General features: G+C 37.9%; 1 protein-coding gene across 3 annotated transcripts; it reads right to left on the bottom strand.

Annotated features, from left to right (window-relative positions):
* Positions 1-435: 435 nt before the first annotated feature.
* On the bottom strand, positions 436-17,348 carry LOC122281858. 3 transcript variants are annotated; one of them, XM_043093673.1, is made up of 7 exons: positions 16,881-17,345; positions 14,279-14,367; positions 14,095-14,170; positions 10,094-10,143; positions 9,668-10,009; positions 8,818-8,856; positions 436-740 (listed from the first exon to the last, which is right to left on the bottom strand). In XM_043093673.1, the coding sequence occupies exons 1-7, from the start codon at positions 17,071-17,073 to the stop codon at positions 564-566; spliced, it is 966 nt and encodes a 321-aa protein (XP_042949607.1). In that variant the 5' UTR covers positions 17,074-17,345; the 3' UTR covers positions 436-563. The 3 variants fall into 3 exon arrangements, with proteins under 3 accessions (XP_042949607.1, XP_042949608.1, XP_042949609.1); XM_043093674.1 differs by lacking the exon at positions 16,881-17,345 and adding an exon at positions 16,737-16,870; XM_043093675.1 differs by lacking the exon at positions 436-740 and adding an exon at positions 843-1,161 and having other exon boundaries at positions 16,881-17,348.
* Between the last annotated feature and the right edge of the window lie 392 nt (positions 17,349-17,740).

Here is a 17,740-nt window from a genome sequence, read left to right as displayed (position 1 = left end):
TGGTCAACCAAAGGTAGGTGTTACATGGCATATCTCAATCTTGTTTCGAATTAGTTGCAAAATCAGTATGAGGTTTTCCAATTTTACAAATTGACGTTTAGGTTCTTTAAAAAATTGACTCTTGAATATCGAAATCTCACAATTAGGTATTTTTGTCTAATCTTTCGTTTGAAGTTTCAACGGCATAAAATTTAAAGGAATGGCAAATATCAAAACGAACCTTGAGGCAAGAAGATTAATTGCCTTGCGATCTTAACGACAAAAGGAGAAAAGAAAGTCCCCGTGATCGGTAGTTCAACTCTTCGAGTACATAATCTATTAGTACACTTGTGTGCGAAGTAATGTAGTTTTCTACTTTTTTTTTTTTTTTTTTTTTTGGGTCGTCGAAAATGATTCTGCCCAGTGCAAAGCCAAAACCAAGTCTAAACCCCTGGGTTAAAGAGTATAAGTTGATTTATTTATCATTTTTTTTTTCCCCATTTTTTGATAAGGGTATAAGTTGAGAGTATTAGGTAAACCACTTATATCGTTCTATGGCAAAGTGCTTAAAATCGCATACAAATCTACTTTTTTCTTTGCTTTCTTCGGCAATCAAAGCAATCAGTGCACAGATACTTATTTCTAGTTGAATAAGTAGCTTGAAACTTGCTGGGTGGTATTTTCAGATCTTCCATTAGTACCTGGCGAAGCTTTTCATTTTCCTCCACGAGCTCCTCAATGACTTGCTGGTGTTTCAGTACCTAGAATGCATGGCAACTCAGTTAACTCGACCATTTCAACAAATTCTTCACGCCAGTTGGATGATAAATTTCAAAGCTTCGGAGTATAAACACACAAAAAAGTTACTCAAAAGAGTCTTGCATGAGCAGTCCCCAAATGGAGACTGTACGTAGCATTACTCTAACTATATTCATTATCATTTCATTTGTTTTTATGATTGTGTAATTCAAGCAACAACTCCAAATTAGACACGTACGGAAGTTATAAACTGTTGTGCCAAGGCTACAAACAAATCATCCAACACAAATTTTCCTGCTCAATTCCCAATATATTATTACTCTTGTTTACTAGTGATTTCGCTGCCCAGGAATCAGATAATCCGGAGAAAACAGACATGCACGAGAGCTTGTCCAACTTCCCCATAAAAATCAGCCATCAAAACTGTAATAGAGTAAATATGTTGGGTTTAGTAACCAGTCATTTATTTCTACGTATTGGGCGCCTAGATTGTCAAAGAATAATACATCGAAGGTACACCTAGGTTTTATTAAATTAGGAACGAAAATCTGAGAAGACATGCTACTTTCATAGAACCCTATTTTATTTCTTAAAATAATCTCTTTCTACATTCCTTAAGATTTATTAGCAATCCAAAGTAACTTCTAGTTATTGCAGCATAATCTAACATAATCAGGAGGCATCAAAGCAGAAATATGTCCTTGGTCTCGCATCAAAAGAAATTGCAATACTAGGATATTAAGTTTCAACTTACGTCATGTAGGAAAGACTTGATGAGTTAGAGGTTCGTTCGTTGTTCTTGCAAGGAAGAGGCAAAATTGAATAATTAAAAAGATAGTATTGTTCACGTTCTTGGACAAAATGTGGTTGTAGGGTTGTGATAATTACTTGAGTCAGTTATTGATTGGGATTCACCTCCACTGTTTGATGAAGAATATTTTGTTGTGATAAATAAGTAAGAAATTTATTAAAAACATAATTACGCATAGCCCAAATACACTAAGTGTACAAGAGAGAGACACCTAATTACAAGCTAACCCTGAAAACTCATGATCAAACAGTACAAGCTAACCATAACACCAAATTCACCACATCTTTTGCATATAAAGCACCAATCCATTGCAACGATACCACACTTTCTTAACTTATCAATGGTAAGAATTTTCTTGTGAGAAGCCAACCACCCAAAGAAAGCCACCTTAAGAGGCACCTTGCATCTCCAAATATTTTTCCAAAGAAAAAAGTCAATAGAAAAATGCGACGCTAAGACCTTGTATAAAGATCTAACGGAGAATTTCTTATTACCAAACTGATTCCAAAGTAATCTATCCTGAGCCTATTTGTTAGGGTGCTTCCTTTGCAACATGCTTGTGCACGGCGGATAGTGTTATGGCACCTAGTGCTACACACATTGTTGCTTTGGGTGTTATTCGGATGATGTTGGCCTTGCTTCCATGGGGTTGAACTTGAACTCTATTTTTCATTGTACATTCAGTTGGCCTCATGGCGGCTGGGCCTGTGTGTTTGTTTGCTTCCTATTTGACACACCTATGCATAGCAGATGGTGTTATGGCACCCAGTGCTACACACTTGCTTCATTGAGGGGGCTTCCAGACCTTGATGGCCTTGTTTCCATGGGATTGAACCTTGCTGGTTTGGCTTGGCTCCCCTGGGGTTGGACCTCAACAATATATTGTTTTACTTTCTCCTCTTATTTCCCATGCCTAGCGGGGCAGGGGTTGTGGTTCAAATTGTTTGATGTTGTGGTTTGGCATACGTAACAGTGCGTGAGTGGTGATGAGGTTGTATGTCTTGACAGGCTCTGTGCTTGCGCATCGAAATATTAGGCGTGCTCCTCCTCACAAAGGCTCCTCTTGTGAATTGCATGTTGGCCTACTGAAGGGTTCCTATGTTACAGACCTACATGGATGGAATTTGTTCCTCCCGTTGCCCCATTTCCTTGCCAGTGCGCGTCTTTGGGTGCTGGTTGGACTTTGAAGTTGTCCACGTGTCACCATGCATACCTTCAAGTTTACGTTGTTTGTCATGGACCATGTGGGCATTCTCGTGCTCTTGGATGCAGAATCTCGACTCAACAAAGCAACCATGTTGTCCTACCTATTTAAAGTTTGAGAATAGGTCGAGGGCGTTGCACCCCTGACGCATCTAATCAGTAGCTTTAGCTGATAGAACTCGCCCATGAGCTCCAGCTATCCTAAGGGAAACTTCGGAGGGAACTAGTTGCTAGACGGATCGATTAGTCTTTTACCCCTGTATCCAAGTCAGACGAACGATTTTCACTTCAGTATCGCTGCGGGACTCCACCAAAGTTACCTTTGGCTTCGCCCCACTCAGGCATAGTTCACCATCATTCAGGTCTCGACAGGTATGCTCTCACTAGAACCCTTCTCAAAAGATCAAGGTCAGTCGGTGGTGCAACCCACAAGAGGATCCCACCAATTAGCTTCCTTGCGCCTTACGGTTTTACTAGCCCGTTGACTTGAACACATGTCAGACTCCTTGGTCTGTGTTTCAAGACTCCACTCTTGAGTTTATGTTTAAAGCATAAAGCAAGCTGTAAAAATAAGTAATGTCCTCCATTTCTCAATCTTGGACATCTCTAATAAAGCTTACTGACCACTGAACAAATATCCAGCAGTATTATCCATGTAAACAGCCACAGAAGCACCTTTATTCGAAGCAATTCTGAAGAGAGAGGGGAAACATTCTTCAAGGCCTCATCCCCACACCACAAATCATGCCAAAAATTGATCCGGTTTTCCCTACCCACCTCAAATATGAAATTTCTAAAGAATTCCCCCATCCATTATGAATGAATTTCCACACTCCCACACCATATGCCCCTCTTATTTCGTTAGAGCACCAACCACGCCAATAATTCTCATACTTGGCACAATAACAATCCTCCAAAGAGCCTCCCCTTCTTTATGATACCTCCACAACCATTTGATCCTTGGTATTGAAGTTTTGACTTTTACGGTGCCTAACAAGGTGAACAATGCAATCTTTTGTTTTTCATTCCGTTCTGGCCGGAATGGTAGGAATGTTTCATGCTGAAACAATAACCGGCACGGATATGTGAGATATTTCATTCTGGCAAGAATTCCGGCCTGTTTCGGTGCATTCTGACCGGATTCCAGTATTCTAGTCAGAAAGGACATTTCACTCTGAAATTAGTCATGATGGGAGTCCAACTGCGTTCCATTCCGGTTTGGGTTGAACCAAAGTGAGTGATATCATTGATATGACCATTCTAGTTGCTAATGACCGTTTCGTTTCAAAAGCCCAACTCATGGATTATGTGATATGACAAGGTCGTCCTTTTTGGTAAGAGTGATATCACTGATGAAAAGCTCATGGATTGTGTGATAAGGAATCTGTTGGTTCATGAAGCTAATTTCAGCAACTACATTTTTATCAATGTATATATATATAACATATATATTCCAGTTATAGATATATAAGTAATTTATTCATATAACTATCCCGAAACGGTATACCGAAATATACTAGTATTGAAATATTCCGTTCCCAATTGGAACAGTCACCGGAACAAATTTTTTTTTTTTTTTTTTTTGTAAGTATGGAACAGAATGTTAATGACATGTTTTGCACACCGGTCACTAGACTCCTGCAACACAAAGAAGGTGAGTGCTCGGGGTTTATGAGTCACCTTTGATGCCTAAGTTAGTTTGTTGATCCTCAGAGAGAATTTTAGTATGTGAGAGAACATAAGAAGGTATTCTAACCTGGGATTCAGATTTTATACTCCCTGCTGACATGGTCCCCCGTATCTTGTGTCAGAGGAGCCCATCCTTTGTACAGGGTACCTCGTTCTCGCCTTTAATGCGGTGCGACTCCCCTGATCATATCCTTTGTGGCGTTCCGTATATGGCCCTTAAATGCAGTGTGGCTCTACTACTATGTGCGTATGCAGGGTCATGTCAGAGAGGTTATCGTCCCATCATTCCATGTCGACCCTCTTCCTGCATTGGCCTTGGGCCTCCTTCCTTTTATCCTGACTCATGGGCCAACTATGCTTTGGTTGTTGGGCCTCCCAGGAACAAGTTAGGCTCAGCCCGGTGGGGAAGTGTGAACATCCCTTCCACAAAATTCAAAACTTTGGAACAATGGCCTCTTCATGATTGATGGATCTTTGAAGAGACAAGGGACACTTCACCAAATATTGCTTATCAAATGTTATTGACTGGTATATAGGATCTCCGAAAGGCGGCTGTGAGTTTTCAAACAAATTTTTCTTCAAGTCACAACGATCTTGTGGGAAAAAGTTTTTACAACCTTTTTATACCTCTGTTTTAAATGGAGGGTATTTAAGTAAAATAGAGTTAAGTATCATTATTTTGGGTAAAATCTCAAAAGGAAATGCTAACAGACTTAATCATTGTGTAGAATTAATTAATAATTTAAGTAATGGAAAAGTGACCCCGTCAAACAAGAGTCAAGTAGCGATGCCTGCTTAGATGTGGGAGCTTCAACTCTTTTCTTATACACTATCAGCATTAAGATCTAGACAGTGATTCTCTAAGCAAAGTAAGATAATGTATTTAATAGGTAAAATAAGATTTTATTAAATCAAGTAAATATGAGAAGATCAGCCCATGTACATAGGAAGTGTGTGTGTGTGTGTGTGTGTGTGTAGAGAGAGAGAGAGAGAGAGAGAGAGAGCAGCTAGTGACATGTTTGGAGCTAGAGATGGATACAAGAAAATCATGAAAGATAGGCCCATTGAGGACAATGACAGAAGCCCACAAGAATAAAATGTGGAAGAAGAAACATCTAAAGATCATCCAAAGAGCTTTCTCTCTGGGCCTATACACCACTAGAATTAGTCGAGTATTTTTCTTGGACACCTGGTGCCAATAAAATAAAATAAAAAATAGAAAAGAAAAAAAGCATTTTCTATCTTCAAAGTTCCAACCATTTCTTTCTAGCCAAATGCGCCACATGAGACATAAGGGAATTATATGCCACACTGTAGCAATTTGGTTATTACCCTAAAGGCCTCTCCAACTAGCAAGGAGATCTACCACCCTCCTAGGCATTAACCAAGTAAGTCCGGTCTTGCTAAAAACCTCATCCTATAAGGCCCTGGCCACCTCAGAGTGCAGTAATAAATGATCCACATTTCACCACTTTTTTTTACACATAGCACCAATCCATAAATAACAACAAGCCCTTGCTTCCTCAGATTGTCCATGGTTCAGATTTTCCCAAGAGAAGCAGTCCAAACACAGAAAGCAACCTTGGGAGGCACCTTGCTCCTACATATGCACTTCCAAGGAGAAGGACTGAATAGCGAACTTCCTACTCCCCAAATGAAACCAAACCATCTTATCCACCTTGTTGCTACCAATTCTCTATGCGTGCATCAAGTTGAAAAGTTAGGAAATAGCCCCATCTTCCCAATCTTGAGCCACTCAAGTAAAATGAGCATTCCACTGTAAGGCTCTTTACTAGAACCATCCAAAAGATCTGCCACCAAGGCCTCCAAGTCATGTGCAATAATCCAAAATCGGGCAAGAAATAAAATCTTGAGAGCCCTTTTGCCACACCAAATATCATGCTAAAATCTGACCCTGGATTCCTCGCCAACCACAAATCTTAAGTGACTTGCAAAACCCCATCCATTCCTAATATTTTCCCACAATCTCACACCAGCACACCTCTTCATTTCATTCGAGCACCAACCCCCAAGCACTCTCATACTCAAAATCAATTACAATCCTCCACAACGTCTCCCCTTCTTGATGATACTACATAACCACTTCCCAAGAAGAGACTTGTTAAGAATCCTCAACTTGCAAACCCCCACCCCTCCGCTTGAGATTGGGGCCTAAACCTTATCCCAATTAACAAGATGAAACTTAGCCTTATTGCCAATTCCACCCCCACAAAAAAGCATGAAAAATCTTCTTGATATGGTTTCCACACCTATAGGTAAAGAAAATAAGGATAGAGAGTATGTAGGTAAGGTTAGAAAGAGTGCTCTTGATTCTCCCCTTTTGACAAGTACATCCTTTTCCAGCCTATCAACTTTCTCTCATTCTTGTACCAAAGCCCCTTTCCTCTTTAGGGCTCCTACTGCTGCCTAGTTCTTTTGTCATTTTGAATCGGAACAGGTACGACCCAGATCATCTGATTACTACAGGGATGAACCCAATCCAGAAGAAAAACCAGAAAATGAAAGACCTATTGAACCAATCACGGGAATACCAGTTACAGTACCTATCAGCCAAAGAGGAATCCTTCTAGTAGTATCAGCCATTTTACCCCACTTTCCCCATTCCGTCTTGGCCTACTAGCTGTTAGGAGAGAGAGCTGCTGCAATGCCTTTACTTGATAGGGCTCACCTTCCTTTACACCACCTTTCCCCAAACCCGCACCTCCCAATCAAGTAAAATAGAAACTCCCAATTCACATGGTCATGAGCCATGTCCACATCCAGCTTACATAAAATACCTGGCACTTCCTCTTTGATTCTACCATCCAAATATTTAGAGGCAATTAGCACTGAGTCAAGCATCTAGGGTTTCAAAATAATCTTCTTCACGATCACACTTATACAATTGGCAAGACAAAGCCGTCGATGTGAAGCATCACAGTGGCCCCCTAATGGAAGAACTTTGAGCATTTATCCCCTTCATTCAACCAAAGAGCCCTAGATTTTTGCCTCCACGAAATCTCCTCCAGCAAGATTACCTTCTCAAGGTTAGACACGATGACTTTTCCTCAATATCACCTCATCCTAATGCACCACCCTCCAAGGGCTGCAACTCCTCCAGAAGAGAAGACTTCAACCATCAACATTCCATAAAAGTTCCGCATTCCACATCTTTAGGTCATTCTTCAAAGCTTTTAGTTTGAGAGCCAGCATAAAACTCGACGTTCCATGAATCTAATAAGAAGACCATCACTGTCTTACCTTGTTTACAACCATCAAATTTCAGCCACATATTTTCGAACTTGAAATATCAGTGCCCTTGTTCTGAACAAATCCAAGGCAATCTTTTCTGGCACACCTTAGGGAAATCCCACAAAGGTAAAACCAGGAAATTGTTCAATCTAGACCAAACCCCAATGTTGGACCACGTGAATGCACACCCCACGAGGGGCAAAGGCAAATCCAAAAGGCCCAAATCAAAGATAAGCATGGGAAAATCTGTAAACTGAGGCACCTCCTGCCAGCTATACAAACCAACAATCACATCCAATAATAGTCTCATGAAACTATCTAAATTCCAACCATAAATACCTACAAAAGCCCACACAAACCCATCCTCCACATTCTTGAAGAAGCATGACACCAAATAATCACTACTGCTCATTAATGCTGTGCAGTCCTCCACCATGCATGCTTGCCACCTCACTGCGGTGCTACCAATGCTAACCTCCTTTACCACCTTTCTACTTCTTTCCATGATACATATAACACCAGCCCCATCCAATACAAATTCAAACACTTATACACTTATGCATCCACCAGCAACTTCCTCAATGCCCCCCAACCCACCGTAATAATGAAACGAGGAGATTGACAATAAGACTAATGAAAAGGGGATAACAGTTGAGGAAACATGATTATTTTCAGTGAGAAGCACCAGAGACAAACATTTGGAGAAAATTTCACAATTAAGCCAGACAATTGCATTATGACTCTCTTTAAGCAAAGTAAGATTAAACTCTGGAAAAAAAAATTGTGAGTTGATTTCCATCTCTCTTTCCTGTCATAAGCCCTAAAGAATTGTATTCATTTCCGCAAAGCTGCATGATATTGAAATATTCTCTATACAATTATAATGAAAATCAAAGGCAGGTTGCATTGAGAAAAAAACTAATTTAATTCCATTCTACTCTTTAGGTTTTGTTTGCTGTTTCACCACAACAGTTAACTATTGCAGCATTATCTAGCTGGATCATGATGTCATGCAAACCATTCTTTCTAGTGAAAAAGAGGAGTTTTCTCACTGGATGCCAGTATTTTCATATGAAATAATCATGACTTGATATATTTGAAAATACCAGTAAATTTAACATTACCATTTGAAGCACGTTGTTTTCTGACCGCAACCGCCCAGCCTACAAAGGTAAAATCCAGGAATTAAAACGCAAGTACGTGAGAAGGCATACATGTGTAGAGGCTATACATATCAAACAGATTAAAGTCAGACATGGTATAACTCAAATATCTCCCTACTCGATAACCTTTTGCTGGATAAAAATTTTGACAAGTTGACTGTCGGATTATACAATGTTTTATACCTATTCATGCATCCCAAATTTCATTTGATTATTACTGTCTAATCCAAAACTCACACATTTGGCATATTTTTAAAATTTAAGGAAACTTTTCTTTCAAACATTTTGTAGAGGAGAGATATTTTAATCTCCAATCATCTTGATATTGTAAGGATGATGAATGTGTAGAGAAAATGTATCAAGCTGTCAGTTTGGAATAATATTGATTGAATAATTGGTTGAGTGAAATAACATTATTATAGGTTACACTAGGTGTAACGTTGTCAATAAATGATAATTTCAAAAATAAATTTAGGATCAAGTTACATTGCATTTTAAACAGTCGATAGACAGTTAATCAGGTCTGATAATGTTACAATTGGGGCCCTTTTTCTGAACAGTCGATAGGCAGTTAAACAGGTCTGATAATTCTTAAAGCAATTCTTTAACAACTGTTACCTAGGTGGCTTTAAGGCACTACTAATTCAAAACAGAGCCTAGTTTGACAGAAAAAAGCTACATCGCTTTTCTTCTTTTTTCCTTTTCAGATAAGTAGGATAAAGCTATATCCAAGTAAGTTACAGTGCCTATGAAAAGGAAAAAAAGGTTTGCATTCTACTGTAAAACTAGACAAGTTCCATTTGGTGCTTACCAAGTTATTCAGTTCAGTGTCCTCCCCTTTCAAAACTGGGTTCTGCAGAAAGCTGCTGATAACTTTTTCTGTCCGACTGCTGAAAGATGAGTCAGTTGGAGTGCCCTTTGATGCAAAACTCTCATAAGTTGAACCTGAACCTATATTTTCATATCCCGGCAGACCTTGACGAGTGTCTTCAGGTCCCTTGGTTCCCAGCTGCATGATACTTCCCATTGGGTTTTGACCTAAGGACTGATTCATCATGCTCATGCCACCCTGCAAAGACACTGGAAGGGCACCTTGTCCAATGGGTAAATTCGGAGCAATTCCAAACTTCAGCATCATCTTTGTCATTGCTTGCTAGAAAATTAACAAATAAAATGTTAGACGCACGAAGCTGTGACAATTCATGCGTTGCAGTAGTTATGACAGAAAAATACATACTACAAGACAAGATTGCATTTGATTCAACACCCCAGGTTTGACAGCAAGGCCTGCAATAGAAACTCACTGTTTCAGATATCATGTATGATGATTGTTAAAACAATTAAGTTTAGCAAATTATAAAATGCAGTAAAGGCTTCTATCTCCTAACCATGAGCTGCTCTAATAAATCTCACATTCCACTAGTGGGGGGATTACTAGATATTTCCAATACAGAGGCATCCTTAATATGTATAATCCCCACAGTCCTCCACTTTCTCCGCCACCCTTCTGTCCCACATTAGTAATATTGAACTAAGCTAGACTACTAATATAAGGCATACACCGATGCTGCTACACCATTCGAACTTACAACCCACGGGATGGAGCAATTGAATTGACTTGTTATTGGACATGGAGGAGAGAGCAGCCCAAAACTTGCTAAACCAGGTAAGCCACTAATCAGAAGCATTGGTGACCTATCTCCAGCATTTTTTTTTTTTGGGGATGTCAGGAAACCTCTCAAAGGCAGGGCCCTTCAAATCCACCCCTGCAGAGTAAACCCCAGCCCCGTGCACCGCACCGTCGGAAGTTTCCCTAAACGGAACTGGTTAAATCACTGGCTTTTCACTAGGAAGTGTGGCCCCAAATGATTATTTGCACTCATGAGGTGTTGAACCTTGGACCTTAAGGGTAGTGATACCCCAAAACCAAGGCCTTCACCACTTGGCCAACCCCTTGAGGTTATCTTCAACATATATGCTGGCATAATATTAGTCATTTTAACACCATTCATCCTAGAGGTGCCCAATTGTCATGAACGGGACTTGATAGATCTCCAATCATTGACACGTCTATAATAATTTATATGCAGGAGATGGTGAGGAGGAAATGATGGGGTTGTTGTTGGTGCCTTGTGAGGAGGAATATTTAGTGCTTGGTGTACAGTTTGGAGCTGAGTCCGAGGAAGATGTTGTCCCCCTAATATCTCCACCGATCAACAATATAGCTAGTTCATCATCGGATTGGGTTTTGCAAAAGGTTAATGAGATGCAACACTATGTGGGGATTACATGTGGAGGATTTGAGGATCAATCCACAATACTACTCATTGCAATTGAGGCAGGTCACTTACTTGGAACAAAATCAAGATCTAAGAAGAGTAGGAAGTCAAAGCGTCTTACTTGGGCAATGAACTACGACTCTTAAGGGAGGTAGTCCAAGTAGAGGGAGGACTAGAGTGAGGGCAAAACCAGTTGTATTACGCCCAAGATTTTAAATTGGAATGTCCGAAGACTAAACGAGTTTAATAAGCATCTCCAAATTAAAAACTTTCCCCGTTCATGGAAAGTTGATATTGTCTGTTTGTAGGAAACGAAAATGGAATATATTTCTCTTAAGATCGTTCGGAGTTTGTGGAGTTGCCAATACGTGGGATGGTCCTATTTAGCTTCTAAGGGAGCTTCAGGTCGAGTATTAGTTACATGAGATACAAGGGTGGTTGAGCACATTGAGGAGTGTGTTGAGGAATTTATAGTGGCTTGCTTTTTTTAAAAAGGTGGTAGATGATTTCAAGTGGGCCTCTGAAGGAGCTTATGGGCCAGCTAGATTGGTGGGACATATCTTGGTGCGTTGGTGGTGGCTTAATATTACCTGGTTCCCAAGTGGGAGATTGGAGGAGGAGTGTCTTTGTCCCAAGCATGAGGTTGGGGGATCATTCACATGGTCATCCAATCAGGCTTGGTCTAGATTGGATAGGTTTCTAATTTATCCCTCTTGGGCTTTCTTCAAATCATTTCCCTATAATAGGCTTAATTTTCAGAATTTCCTTGTATCTATTTCTGCTTCCTAGCTAGATGTTTTCTCTTTTATACATCCCGCATACCTGACTATGCTTATTGATAGTAACAAATTCTTACTTAAATAAAAAATAATAATTTTCTGTTCCAACATCACTAAAATTTCTTATACCCTTGTATAGGGATGAGCAAAAATCTGAAAATCTGACTCTAAATCCGACTTCACTCCAACTTCAACAAAATGGAGTCAAAACTGGATATTTTTAATTTCAGTTGAAGTCAAAGGTGTCGCTGGATCGACTCCGACTCCGATATTGTACATATGTTATAAAAATATGTATGTATCTATATATTTATCATATATACTAGTATAGTTATATAGTTATATAACTAGAACTTATATAGTTAAACAATAATATGCTAGTCTATGTAAATATCATAGTATACTACCATACATAATCAAGTATAGAAATAAGTTAGATACTAATATTTAAATAAGTCTAGTATAACAAGTAAATAACACATATACTAATTTACTAAAGAATAATAACATGTAATTAGACACCAGAAAGTCTAGTATATAATTAAGTTTGAAATAATTTAGAGATTAGTATAATAACATTTAACTATAGTATAAGTTTTGTATAGCAATATATTAGAAACTAATACAGAAATAACTAATAAGTCTAGTATAATAAGTTAATAACACATAAAAATAATTAACTAAAGTATAATCACATGTAATTAGACACTTATAAATAAGTTACACACTAGTATAATATAATAACATGTAATTAGACACTCAAAATAATATGTAATACTATAGTATGATAACATGTACTCAGACACTATAGTATAAGTCTAGTATAAAAAAAAGTTAGATATTAGTATAGAAGTAAATTAGCAGTGGATGGTTTAGTTTTAGTTTTTAATCTTTTGGAAAAATTGAAATTTGAAAGCCCACAAAAATTCATTTTTAAAATGGGCTAAATATGAAGATAAGAAAACAAAGCCCAAGCTTAAAGCCCAAATCCGAGTCCACTCCAACAAGTCGGAGTTAGATCGGAGCCTACACAAGTTGGAGTCAGATTTAGGGGAATCTGACTCCGATTAAGTCGGTGCTCACCCCAACACTTGTACAGTAAAGGTATTGGAATACTCATGATCGATTATTTCAATGAGAATCTATTGTGCATGAACTCAATAGGCTCGTTATGTAAAAATAATAAAAGAAAAAAGGAAGTTGATGCAACAAGAAAAAAGAACTAAATTTCTAACATTACAAAGCGTGGGGGACTATGTTAGCACTAGTTTTTGATAATTCCACACCAGCCCCTCTCACACAGTAAGTCCCACATGGGCCCCACCAAACGAGGGGTCGTTCGGAAATATCATTTCCATGATAACTTTTTTAATGACGTGGAACTTCACCCAAGTAGGTCCTTCAAACCTACCCCTGGGGTATAAACCCTAGATACACAATCCCACTGCCAAACCCTGATGTTAAATAACAAAACTGTAAACTTATGACCTACATTTTGGCATTTACGATTGATTTTATCAATAATACAACTGGATCTGGCATTATTTTCACACATTTAGTAACATATATTATAAGAGTGCTTCTATTAGATGGAGAATGATTCCTATGTGTTTAATGTGGTATATATGGCTGGAAAGGAATGGAATATGTTAGATAAAGAACGTTCTTTTGATGATCTTCGTTATTTTTTCTTTTCTACTTTGACTTTGTGGGCTAGGATCTTTGTAAGGAATGATGATAATGCACTGAATCTGTTTCTACCGTAGTTTCTTGCTTTCTAGTGTGTGGTAGGTATTTCCTTTGTATACTTCATGTGTACTTGGGCTTTGCCTATTCTTGGTAATAAAATTCTTATTAACTAAAAAAAAAAACGCATATAGTATAAGTTCAATTTGATTAAATATTCACCATTTTATTAGATATTCACTTTTTTCAAAGAAACTATGATTTTTAAATCTATTTTACCATTTTAAAATGCCATAATGTGCATCCCTTGACATAAAGCCACATTTGGACCTCATATATTTCCATCCACTTACAAAATGTTTGAGTGAATGGTGGCTAGATGGAAAAGGCTCATGGACCGTGCCCTTTATTTCTTTACAATTTAGTCCTACCCATGTATGGATTAGAAAAAACATAGGACCAATATCTTCCCTTAAGAGTTCAGTGTGTCATACCAACTCCAAAACCATGGCCGAAGCCAACACCACAACCGATGCCTGCTTCAACATTCTTAGCTCCCAACTTCCTTAGCTAAAAAAGGAGACAGATAAACTATTGTTATTAAAAAAAATTAATTTTGGTATATAAACATTTTAAGTAAGTAGTAGAAAACAAATAGAAAGATCAATTTTGACTTACAGATTCATTCACATGTCTGCTAACACCAGAAAAAGCATCAGTTGCCCCTCTGGTGGCACTCATAACTTGACCCAGCATTGGTAATGCACCTGAGAATAGGTCAAATCAAATTTTCTCAGAAACCAGTATCCCGCTAATAAGGTAAATAAAAAACCAATAAAGCACCTACTCTCAAGAGTATTACTATTGAACAATACACAACGTGTTGTGTAGCCCCCCCCCCCCCCCCCCCAAAAAAAAAAAAAAAAGAACCATCCATTTCATCTCATATTTTGAAGACTCATTCCTTATCCTACTCTTAAGCAAGATCAAATGAATGTCCATTGAAAGAAGTATAAAATTACAATGCTGAAGTAATGGGATAGAAAAACTAGAAAACAAGACAGAACTTGGTACCATGATGGTCTCTAATCTTTGTATCAGGCTTTTGCCTTCTTTTGATAATATAATTTATTTTACTTATCAAAAAAAAAACTTGGTACCATGATGAAATTGCATGATTAATGATAAGAAAAATACAAGTTCAAATAATTGAAAGAATTGTAGCTTTTTAGCACGTCAATACCATGTCCAGGAGGAAGCTTTCGGTGGGAAGGGGGTTAAGGAATCAAGGAATGATCAATTCATTTTAATCATCAGTGAGACCACAGTCAAGTTAGCAATGAGGAAAGAGTTAAATAACATCCACTAGTTACATTCTATCTCAGATGTTAGGCAATTATAAGGGTTAATTATGTCCTCCCCCACCTCCCCTGAAAGAACTATTACCCCCCCCCAAAAAAAAAAAACTTCAACTTGCTGCACCCCTGTAGAATAAAGTTCCAGTGTTTAGTTACACCCCATAGTAAATATGTATAAATCACCATTAACTTAATGAAAATATGTGCAAATGTACAAATTAACCTTAATATTAAAATAAAGCCTTCTGATAAAATAAAGGGTAATTTCATCTGACTATATATTTCATTAATGTTGACAATGATTTGGAGCGGAAGGAGAGTTTGGGGGGGGGGGGGGGGGGGGGGGGGGGGGGGAGGGGACAGACTAGCACTAAACTAGAATGAGGGTCTGTGTTACACTCGCTCAAAGTTTATCAGGTAAATCACAATGGTGCAGTAGTTTGTGGAGTAAGGGAGAAATGTAACTATCACCAAACCGAATATGACGAGACTTGTCTCATTAAACAAGATTGGGATCTTTGAAGTTGAAAATTAATTCCAAAGTGCTTAGTTGCATAAGCCCAAAAAAATTAGAGTCATGCTAGATACAATCCAAGGGTGTGCAAGTCCACGCAGTCCCTTTGAAAAAACAGGGGGCCAACATGAAAAAATAGGGTTTTTCATGTGGGTCCCAGGTGTGCCCCATTTCATTTAAGCATGTATCTATTTTGACTGCCACCTTGACAATGAATCTGAAGCACAGAGAGAATAACAAGGGATTTTTTTTTTTTTTTTTTTATGATAAGTAGAATGCCAAGGAAAAATAGAAGCCCTCTTTAGGTGGTACCCAGGGTTGCACATCCTTTGGGCTCCTTGGATGCTCACTTGGTTCTTTAGTACTGTTCACATGGCTCTATATTATCTTGGTGCTTATGGTTAATTTGTCCTACTATCATTATTGATTTAACAAATAACTCAATCCAAAATAAAGCCTAATTGTTAAGATTTTTCATGCTGTAAACCCTATAGAACTGCATCATACACCAAGAACGCATTTGTTTCCTTTTTAAAATAATACCTTATATAATAGACTAGCAAACTTAACAGGATCTTCATACATTTTTAAAAATGTTGAGGGTGGATAAATCATCAAATAAAAGATGGCCAATCAAACAAATGCATTGAACTCAATTATAAAATAAGACTTGGAGCCTATAAGGATATCCAATGCAACTTAACCAAGTGAAAGAGTATTTATTCCTAGAGAACAATAATAAAGAATACGCCCATAACATATTACAAAGAATGATAGAATGGGATCACTTTGAACAAAAAAAAAATGATCACTTCTATGCATCTAGTGTACTTAGGTTGCGCCTTTTGTGCTTTTTAATAAAGATTTCGTACTTATAAGAAAAACGCATGACATGACAACATTTTAAATCTTCGATGAAACAATTATATATTTTGCATCAGTTTCAATAATAGATTATCGGCAAAAGAAAACTGAGACATTATATAAAGCAATAGTTTTTAATGGAACATTAAGCATGCCTCCATAAAACAAATTTTACAGAACACGCCCACAATAATGTATTCTTCACTACTTTTTTCTCTTGTTTTGTACATTGTTCAAGTATTCTCTTCTATTATTTTGGTTAGCTCTAAGTAACACACCCAAGAAACAGGAATTAGATTAGCCATTACCATTCTCTCCAACAAAACAAAGCACCATTCAAATGGAAAGGAAAAAAAGAAAAAAGAAAAAAGCAAAACAAGATAACATAAAATGAACCTACATGGTTGCTTAGACGCTAATAAACGGGTTTCACCATCTTTGGGTTTGAAGAGCTTTCCCAAGTCCATCCTCCAAATAATTTAGAATTTAAGATGCAAAATATCAGGAGGAAAGTGAGGAGGAGTTGGGGGAGGTCGGGTGTTACCTAGATTTATAGGGCGGCCAACGCCGATACCAATACCACAGCCGACGCCAAAGCCAGTAAATACTTGACCAACTTTGAAAGTAAACGGATTCTCTATTCGGAATCCCTGAAACTCTTTTGCCTTTCTCTGATTCGGCACTACGCTACTGTTACTATCAATAGCACCGTTAGTGGTACTACTCCCAGCCTCCATTCTCGAACAATCTTCTTCTACCTTTGAGGCTTTTTCTATTTCTAAAAGCTAAAGCTACTAGCTATCGTTGTCTGGAACTTTTGGTCGGTGAACTTTCCTGTCTCTCGCTCGCTCTGAAACATTATGTACAGAGGACATTGGAACAACATAACGGAGATGTCCGTGCTACCATATGGTCGTTGAGGAATCAGTTGTACCTAAGTAGTAAGCTCCTAACAAAATGTCAAATTAGGAGCGTACCATTAAAGTCAATTCCCACGAGTTGGGTTTGATAGGGTTTTGGGGGGTTCACAGAATCACAACGTTAGAGACTCCATTAAAAATCCTGTAAAATTTTCTTTTCGAATTTTGTTACGTATAAGTAAAGTTACATATTAATTTATGTATAAATATTGATTCTTTTATATTCAAAATTTAAATTAACATTATTTTTAATAAATTCTATTTTTTGATCAATCATATTAGATTAGTACACATATTAATATACAGTTATACTTGTAATTAGATTTTTCCTTTTCATTTTTATCTTCAACTCCCCAAAGGGCATTAATACTGTAGGAGGCAGATTGTACAAGTTAGCTAGCTATAAGGGGATATTTTAAGATGTGTAAAGAGCGTTGACAAATGTAAACACATATATAGCTAATAATCTCATTTTTCTACTGCA

Source organism: Carya illinoinensis, chromosome 11 (assembly GCF_018687715.1).
Source record: "Carya illinoinensis cultivar Pawnee chromosome 11, C.illinoinensisPawnee_v1, whole genome shotgun sequence".
In the NCBI taxonomy this organism is placed as follows: domain Eukaryota; kingdom Viridiplantae; phylum Streptophyta; class Magnoliopsida; order Fagales; family Juglandaceae; genus Carya; species Carya illinoinensis.
This window is presented reverse-complemented; position numbering and strand designations above follow the sequence as displayed.